A 10,090-nucleotide genomic window follows, 5' to 3' on the forward strand; every position below is an offset into this window, starting at 1 on the left:
AATTCGAGATTTAAGAGAAGATTACTTACTTTGACATTTGCACAATTCTCCAATATTGTAGATCTCCTACCAAAAGGGTCACTATTGAAGCCATCAAGACTCTAAAAGTTGTCAACTATCAATTGTAATATCTCTATCATGGTGTTATCATCATATGGTGCTTTATGAGCCGAAATTCTCAAGGCCTCGTTGAGACATGCTGCAATTGCCAATCTTTTATCCTTGTCATGGTGTCCCAAAAGCTTGGGTTGACTTAAGGCATCCTTAATCAGCGAGAGGATTCTCTGTATAAATCTTGAAGGTAATTGGTCCATCTGACACAAACATACTTCCAATATATCTAATGGAAGATCAACACCCTCATTGAGCTCTTTGCCAATCCTTTGTAATGCTTTCAACCACCATTCTCCATTGCTATTTGGGGCCATAGTGTGATCCAAGTACCAAAATTTCTCAATCATCCCAACAGGTTGGCAAGATCACCAACTTTGATACCACTGTAATGTTCTTGACCTCTGTGTGTGTGCGACAAACAAGAATATGGTTCCTGATTTCTGTTGGGTATGTAACACGAAGTACAAATACTAAAATTGGGGCTGTACGATAATGCTGGAGGGGAGTAGGGACGATGTTGGAGGCCATTCGGTAATGCTGGAGGAGAGTAGTGACAATGTTGGAGGGGAGTAGGGACGATGCTGGAGGTCATTCGGTAATGCTGGAGGGGAGTAGGGATGATGCTTGAGGTCGTATGGTAATGCTGGAGGTTGTACAGTAATGTTGGAGGGGAGTAGGGACGATGCTGGAGGCTGTTCAGTAATGCTAGAGGGGAGTAGGGACGATGCTGGAGGCTGTACGGTAATGCTGGAGGGGAGTAGGGACAATGTTGGAGGTTGTACAGTAATGCTGGAGGGGAGTAGGGTCGATGCTAGAGGCTGCATGGTAATGCTGGAGGGGAGTAGGGATGATGTTGGAGGCCATACGGTGCATACAGGATAGTCATATGGTGTGGGGAGGAGGGAAGGTGTACGGATATTGAGGTTGTATGGTGAACAGGCTGTATACTTGGGAATCACAGGTTGTACGGATGGTTAGGAGGAAGTTGGTAAGTGAGAAGTAAGATGCCGGAGGTGTGGAGGGGTGGTGGTACGGATGGATACATGAGGTAGGTTGATGGAGAGAGGAATGGGGTTACTGAGGTGACAGAGAGGGATGAAAACAACACGGAACCAATACACAGATACTGCCAATTTGAAATAACCAAAACACAGAGTGTATATATATATATCAGATAGATATCTTGCAACAAAGATTGTGCTCTGACTTGCCACATCCAAGCGAAGTATTATATGCAACAACGGAATAGGGTGAGGGTTGAATCCCACTGAAACTGCAATAATCCAAATATGGAAGATCTTTCACTTTCGAAATGGCGAACAACAGAGAACCTTAAATAGGAGTTCGCAGTACAAAGAGATAATCCAGAATGCATACTAACTACCACCTACATGCTGTGCTTAAATACCCTTCGGATAAACATCCCGAGGGTTTACAAAAATAGCCGACGGCCAACACCTATGGAACAAATAAATAAAAATGGGTCCGAGATATACTAAATCAATTAGAACCCCTAAATACAAACATTAATAACTTGGGCCCAAATTAATTAAAATTGAGAACATTACACCAACTTGGATTACAAGGCACTGCACGGAACAAAGAGATGTATGAGAAGAGAACAGTTGTTGTTGCAAGATTTTGGTACTACAATGATATTCTCTTCAATGCTTTATGTAGTTCATATTGGGATCAACTAGTTGCTGCAATGACCATGTTTGGTAAGGGTTAAAGCCACCAACTTGTTATGAGGTGAGTGGGCTGTTGTTACGGGATGAGGTCCAAAGAATTCATCAACTTGTGAAAGAGCAAAGAAGAGTTTGGCAACAGAGAGGTTGTACTATTATATCCGATGGGTGGAAAGATAGTAAGATTAAGATGCTCATCAAATTTCTAGTTGCTTCAGGGGGATAGTATTTCTAAAATTAGTTGATGCTTCTGATCAAGTGAAAAATGCAGAGAATTTGTGCAACATGTTGGATGAGGTGGTTGTGGAAGTGCGAGTGAGTAATGTCATCCAGATTGTGACTAATAGTGTACTTGTATATGTGGCAACTGATAGACTTCTAACGGATAGGTATCCCACATTATTTGGAGCCCTTCTATTTCCCAATGTCTTGACTTGCTCCTTGAGGACTTATGGAAATTGAGTCAGGTGGAGAAGGTGGTTGGAGGCTGAAGGGGTATCACGAAGTACATCTACAATCACATGCGGGTCTCGAGTCTTATGAGAGACCATGCTGATGGTAAGGATCTCATGTGATTGGGGTCACATGCTTTGCTACTAATTATCTTACCTTGTAGAGCATATTACCCACACTGCCCAACTTGAGGATTTTTGTGATTGAGAAATGGTTGGAGAGTTCTTACGCCAAGAAGCCTGAAGCAACAAAGGTTGTGAAGGTTGTGCTTGATGTTAGAGTTGGCAAGCTAATCGAGGATGTTATCAACATAAGTTTTCAAGCCTTAATTGATGAATTTATTATTTAATTTTCAAATATTGCAATTCGCTGATTTTTGTATATTTTTTTATTTCCAAGTGTCACAACCATTGGTGAGGGTTCTACAAATGGTGGATAGGGATAAAAACCCCATGGGGTGTCTATATGAGCCCATAGATAGGGCCAAAGAGGCCATCCAACACTTTTGTAGGTCAATGAGACCAAATATAGATCCATGTGGAACATAATCGATAGTAGGTGGAACTGACAACTCCACCATCATAGTGATTTGGTTTTCAACTACTTGAACCCCAAGTTCTATTTCTCTAACACTTTTAAAGCATACGCAAAGGTTAAAGTTGGCCTGGACACATGTATTCAGATATTGGTTGCCGATTTGGACCTTCAAGACCTCATACTTGATGATTTACAGAACTGCAAGAGGGAAGAGGGATTATTGTTTTCTTCACCTGATTGCAAATATAACAGATGCACCCTATAACCATGTAAAAAACACATGTTTAGTTTTATTACACTATTCATGTTACTCATCAAATTTGTTGGAATCTTTACCACATTATAAATTGCCTTTTTTATCATTGCAGTTTTGGGGTGGGAAGATTATGGTGCCACAACACCTAATCTTCAAAAGCTTGCCATCCAAATATTATCGCAGCCCTGTAGAGCTTCTGGTTGCAAGCAAAATTGGAATACTTTAGAGAACATACATAGAGAAGTGCAATAGGTTGACTCAAAAATGCTTGATGACTTGGTTTATGTGTGGTACAACCTTTGGTTGCACGAAAAGGTTCAAGGGAAAGCTTCATAGCACTTGATTTGGATGAGATTGATCCATATTCAACATATTGGATTGCTCTCTTCTTGATAGTATGATGATGTAGATGTGCATGGGGATCCTTTATTGATTGATGAGTAGCTAGTTGAGTTCGAGATGCAAGCAATTGGCTATGATGCAGAAGTGGCAACACGTGAGGAGTAACGTAAGCATGGTCATCCATCAAAGGCTTCTCTTGAGCTAGGCACACCTATTTAGACACTTGTTGAGGATGTTGCAACTACTTCAGCACCACCACACACCAACAACGATCTCTCTTGAGGTATAGTCAGAGATGCAATTTATGATTTCTACTTTTTGTTTTTATTGATAATGAAACTTGAACTTAATATTATTCAAAAGTAATAGATTCATTGAGTTTGATTTCTATATTTATTGAATTTATTTTTATTCAATGTCGTACTTGTTTTTTTTGGTATATGATTTTATCACTATGTTAATCTACTAAGTTTTCATTGCTATGTATTAATTCAAGACTTTGATTAATATATGGTGGATATCCCAAATTAGTATATGTTTTAAAAATTTGGTGTCTATTTTTTTTCTTAGAATATTTGAAGAAATTATATATTTTCAAATGTTTGATAAAAGTGCCTAGTTTTTCACAGAGTTTTTGAAAATGTTTGGGTCGATTGAGATTTTGCCAAGTCCAAGTTTTTCAACTTTGCATTGAAGAGTCAACAATGAATGAATGAATTTTAATGATGTCTGTGAGACCAACGGTCTAAGTGACCTAGTATCAAATCTTAGGTCAGCTTTCATGCTTTAAGCAATCATCAATAGAAGTTTTAGCTTTTCCCTAATTGGACTTAAAGGGAGGTCTTAGAGTTAAAAAGTATTTTCCTGATTACATATTTGATTAATCTAGCCCTTTTTGACACTAGCTACTTAAGCTTGCTTGGGTCGTGCATGACTGTGTGAATTCATAGGATGAGGATACATGTCATGAGCTAAGTTTATCCTCACCTAGGATTTTATCTTGGGTTTTGTTCTTTGCTTTTTTCTTATTGAAGGATTCATTATTGTATTGTTCATTCATGCACAAAAAGCACATTCATAATGATTCATGTTTTCTTTGTCTTTCTTAGCAATTCCTATTGCTCTCTCTTTTTGTGACAAGTTTTGATTTCAAGTGATCCTTGGGCACTATAGGGTTAAGGAATCATCTCCAATTACAATAATATACATAAATAACATAAAAATCAAATATATTTATACTAGAGAAATACAACTTATCAAATTGCACATGTAAATTTAAAATCACTATTAAAGCAGGAAGCGCCAGAACCCATACAAAAAAGTAGTGTCTAGTCTAAAATAGACAAGGGATCATGAGCAATGACCCTATCAAAAACTGATCATAACCAGAACTAACAAGTACAGCTTAACAAACACAAAAACTTTGACCAAACCAAGCTAGGTAAAAACAAAAACATCAGCCACCGTAAAGAGTTTTTAAACAAGCTAAGCCGCGACCAACATAAAGCATGAAAATAAAAAAAATTCTAAACAGTAAGGCCAAGGCAGACCAAACCAGCAACTACACCGCACCAACCAGCAAGCACCACCCAGCAGCATTAGGAACCAGCACCAAAAAAAGAAGGAACCAAAAACCATCACGAGGTAGCAGAGCATAAACCAGCCCCTTACATGTTGACAATAGCACTTCTTGGAGATAAATGGAAAGAAAAACATATGTTAATAAGTTACTATTTAAAAGTCTTTCCGCTTCTCTGAATGCAATTGTTACCTCTTCACCCTCCACCTCTGACGACTTCTCTCCCCGAACCTCTTTTCGGATTCCTTTCAGGCTTCGTCTTTGTTTGATCTTTTGGCTGCTACCATTTGGGAGTCCACCCTCCTCCCCATCCTCCACCACACTTCTCCCTCCCCCCTCAGCCCCACTAGCTGAAAATCCTGTCCCATGAACCAGTGGTATGATGATGACTATAAGTCTTTCCACTGCTCCCTACTTGCTTCCTTTGCTACTCGTTCCCCCTCCTATACTTAGTTGAGTTTCTGGTTGTTCATTGCTTTGCAGTGCAAATCTCTATGTGACACACTCGCTCGTGACCTGAAAGCTTTTTGGTGTACCTTGTTCCCTTGCCACCCTCCCCTGCCCTCCACCCTCGACTGACACTCCTGGTGTCCCATGTCTCCACTTTTTATGATATACCTGGCCGACTACCCATTCATCCTACCCGCTCCCTCCCCTCTCATTGCAATCTTATCACTCCCTCCACCGTTAGTGAGGCTGTCAGATTCATGAGATCCAGCAAAGCTGTTGATCAAGAAGGAATTCATGTAGAGTGTTTTAAGCTCGATATTTTGATCTTAGCTCCATTCTTCTGATGCTCTTCATGGTCGAGTCATGTGATTTATCCGATCTACAACTCTGTGTTAGTTTCGAACCTCGGCATCTATAGGACCATCATGATTAGGCATACCTTTGCCAAGCTTTACACTACAATCCTAAACACTATTCTTTCTAGACAACTTGATAGGAGATAGTGTCGTGCTAGAAGGTAGAGGAAGGCTTGGTTCTGTACCGACTTTTGGACTATAGATCACATATTGATACTGTGGACTATCATTGAGGAGGCTCGGCATTGTGCTGCAAAAGTCTATTGCTGTTTCGTAGATTTTCGTTCCATTCCTCGGGCAGCCCTTTTCCAGAGGCCTGGAGACATTGGTATCTTAGATATTCTCTTGACAACGATTATGAGACTCTATGAGATAGTATTTGGCAGATTTAGGACTCCTTAGGGTTTCTATGATCTGATTCAAAGCTCCATTGTGGTGAACCAGGGCTGCCCTCTCTCCCCCACTTATTCGGTATCTATATTGATGAAAATTTGCTTTTCGCACACGACACCCAATGCAAGATAATCAGATACAATATTTGTGCATTCATCCTTTGTCAACTTTCTTCATGAATATCGGGTTATTTCAGGTTCATGACTTGAAAGCTCCATTTTTTGATAGGTTGACATGGAATTGATCTTGATATTAATTTATTGGATGAGTGGTGTGTATTTTCTGTTTATATTTGATATCATTTGGATTTTCTTGATAAAGTTGTGTATGCATTTTGTTTTTTCATTTAATGTTTTATACAAAGTAATACTCTTACTCTTTCTAGAGTCAGTCAAAATAAAAACTCACCTTGACACTTTGGCGTGCCACATAAATGCTTAGTCATCACGATTGACTACTTAGACACATCATTCGAGCCAATCAACACAGTCGAATTTGTTCGACCAAGATTTCATCATCTCAGACTATATTGTTGGACTTTTTGCATTATGATGAGTCCTTGTTTGTTGTCTGCTAGGTAAGTGTACTCTACATCCACCTTGGCTGATCTCTTCTTTGCTGCTGTTTTATTGTGAGGATGAAGCTTAGGTTGCAGCTTCTAGAGTTTTTTCATCACATTCTCATTGATTTCAGTGACTGCTGTGATTCTTTTTGGAGCTGTTATACTGATGAAAAATCTAGTACTCTCTTCTCCTTTAACTTCTTTGAACATTCTTCTTAGTATGTTGAGGTGGTACTGCAGCTTTCGGACGGCTTCTTTATTATTTATCTTATATTTCAATGTATAATGCTTTTTCTCAAACTATCAATGCTCTTCAGATTAAAATGAGCAATCTAAGAATATGTTTGAATGAGCACTTGTGTATTTTATTGGTGGATATACAATGAAATTTCAGCTTTCAGAAGTTGTGTTATCTAATTCTTGAGTGGTTGCTCTTCCTTGCAGTGGTGTAGAACTTGGAGTCCTTGCTTGCCTGCCAGGACCACGTAAAGCTTCATCACAAAACTAAATCATGTTAATCATTGTCAATTGAGCAAATTAGATTTTTATTTTCTACGTATTCGGGCATGCCTGGTTTTTAATGAACTCTTGAAGCCATGACAAGCAGTTTTGAAGCTTTACTGTGTCCACTTGTCCCTTCCAAGTTTGGACTTCACCTTTACTTGAAAGATGGATTCAAGCTTAAGGACTGGCTAGACCATGTATGTAACTTTTCTTTGATTTCTCTGCCTCACTTTTTCTGATTGAAGCTTTACTGTGTCCACTTATCCCTTCCAAGGTTGGACTTCACCTTTACTTGAAAGGTGGATTCAAGCTTAAGGACTGGCTAGACCATGTATGTAACTTTTCTTTGATTTCTCTGCCTCGTCTTTAACCTTTTTCTGAGACCTGGCCTCACAACATCTTTCCTGCTTGGAGCACTCTCTTTCTTCTTCTCTGCCATCAGTTTGATGTGCATCCCAGTTTAAACAGAAATATTGGCCTGCATCTTAGCAATTTGGGCCTTGGAATCAACTTCTCAAACTTTTTCTACCATTGAAGTTGGGTGGTGTTGCCCTTGTTTTTCTCAAGCTATTGGTTTTTAACTTGTATGTAAATTGGTCTCCGTTATCCCAGTTCTATTTTCCCTCAGCTGACATACAAATGTGATAGACACCTTAATAGGTTCAACATATTCTTCTGATACCAAAATAAGCAAACCTGGTATAAAATGAGCAAACATTTTTTTTGAACAAATAATGAAACTGCATAGTTTGAATGAGATTGAAATGAATAGAATCATATCTAATTCAACATTAATGCATGAAGAGAGATATAACTTGTAGTAAACCTCCACGGATAAATAAATCCATCATAATCGGAAGTTTTTTGTTCTTAAAAAAACATTTAATTATAGAGATACAAAGGTGTGCAGTCAACATGAAACAGCCCTCCTTGTGACTTTATATTTCAAAGTGATTTCGCTGGCTTTCTTTATCTCAGACTACATGCCTTGGGTTCTCAGAAGTGCTTCCAAGGATCTTTAAAAGTTGTTTCTCAAGTTCTTTAGAAGGTGAATCATTTTTTGTAAATTACATAGCATTCTCATCTTTCTCGCTCAGTGTTGTTGTGCATAAAGGATGCCCTGGTCGTGCTTAGTTATTTTCCTATCCAAATTTGGTTTACATCCCATCTGGTTTGTTTCCTCCAATGAATATGTATAGGACATGCAAGTCCACAATGCCATGATGACAGATTTGTATGGGCTTAAAAGTGATCGGAACCATATCATATAAAATATAAAAAATGGGTCCAAAAAATTCTGATTTGAGCCACTTTTACAATTCTGTGTTGAGACTGAATTTCTCTTCTATGCCTCCGAAAAACAGAAAAAATGTTTGCATCAATCATGTTTTTCTCCTTCGGTCTTCTTTTACTCTTAAATTGGTTTTGGATGTTTTGGTATGCTGATTTAAGAATTTCACAGGATTGGCTTCTGTGAGAATTCTACAATGAGCTGTGAACTCAGTTGGAATTTGACTTGTCTTGTCTTGGTGTTGCAATTTGTTAAATATATATTGGATGTGATATGGAACTGGTTTCACAGGCGTATTTCTCATATATGGAACAATGGTTTTTGTTGAAAATTGAATTGTTCTCTGCATTTAACTTATCTGATTTTCTATAGCAATAATGTTGATGCTTCTGGATTCTATTTTGTGCGAATTTTGTAGTACCTACATTCTCACACAATCAAATCCAGAAACAATCTACATTAATGTTGTCTCCAGTTCATTTTCATATTAATTATTGATGCTTTCATTTTCAGCTTGTGTTTCAGATTTGAACGAATTTTGGTTTCATTCCATTGAATAATATGTGAAATGGAAATGTAAATATTTTTTTTTTCATATGATCAGGGAAATTGGAATGGCAGCAAACGAAGAATTGCGAGCATTGTTTAAGAGGACAGTACACCTTATCATCCAAGTGAGGCTGAAAAGCTGAGATATTATAGAGGTGACGTGAGAAGTAATATCAAAAGTCACATCTTTGGCAATACAGTTCCCAGTTCCATTTATCTAAGAAGTCTGTTTTATTTCTTTGCTGCTCGAAGGCTTTGAGAATATCATACGTATGAGTCAATATTTCTGTAAAATATAAGCATTAGGATTGTACTTAGGAGCTTGTTTTCTTCTAATCAAGAATTAGTTGCTGCATTATGTACAAATGTTAGTTATTTAATTATTGTATTATATATAAATTTATAATTCGATTAATCTCAACACAGCTCTCAATATCTACTGTATAGAGATACAGTAATTGATCAGAAGGTGTTGGATTTCTATTGATAATTTTCTTGAGAGGTTTAGCATCTTGTTGAACTGCGAGCTAGACCTGATGCCAGCCATTCTATTTTTGAACTCATTCATTTGCTTAAATGAAATTGGTGCTGCCTTAAATAGAGAGGAAAATGCATTTTTAAATATTTAAGTTGTAGCAATCTTCAAGCAGATGCCACAAAAACATGCAAAACTACTATTTCCGTAGTTGATTTTAAATGAGTTCTCTATGCTCTTTTAGAAACTTTCTGTTTTGTTTTTATTTCTGTATGGTTTTCTTTGTGCAAGTTTCATGCTTTTATATGCAAAAGCATATTCTATCTTATTCTTGGTCATATTTGACAAGTTTCATGAGTATACCCTTCAACCTGTTGGCTCTTGATTTAACAATGTTTGAATAATCAAATAACTGAAACAAAATGCATCTAAGGGTTGCTAATTCTTATGATGGATGCACATGAAGAAAACTTTGGCCAACTATACTCCTCTTTAGGCTCTGCAAAACCTAGGCAAGTAGACCTTAGATTCATCCATATCA

General features: G+C 37.8%; 1 protein-coding gene across 1 annotated transcript in view; it reads left to right on the plus strand.

Annotated features, from left to right (window-relative positions):
* Window positions 1–9,698, plus strand: part of LOC149569565 (GTP-binding family protein) — a 161,442-nt gene extending 151,744 nt beyond the window's left edge. The window contains exon 8 of the mRNA XM_089822237.1: window positions 9,130–9,698. Coding sequence (XP_089678363.1) covers window positions 9,130–9,217 — 88 coding nt within the window. The 3' untranslated portion in view covers window positions 9,218–9,698. The remainder of the gene's footprint in view (window positions 1–9,129) is intronic.
* Window positions 9,699–10,090: the final 392 nt, after the last annotated feature.

The sequence above is a fragment of the Cupressus sempervirens genome, chromosome 3, assembly GCF_028749045.1.
Source record: "Cupressus sempervirens isolate cs-2001-9-10 chromosome 3, ASM2874904v1, whole genome shotgun sequence".
In the NCBI taxonomy this organism is placed as follows: Eukaryota; Viridiplantae; Streptophyta; class Pinopsida; order Cupressales; family Cupressaceae; genus Cupressus; species Cupressus sempervirens.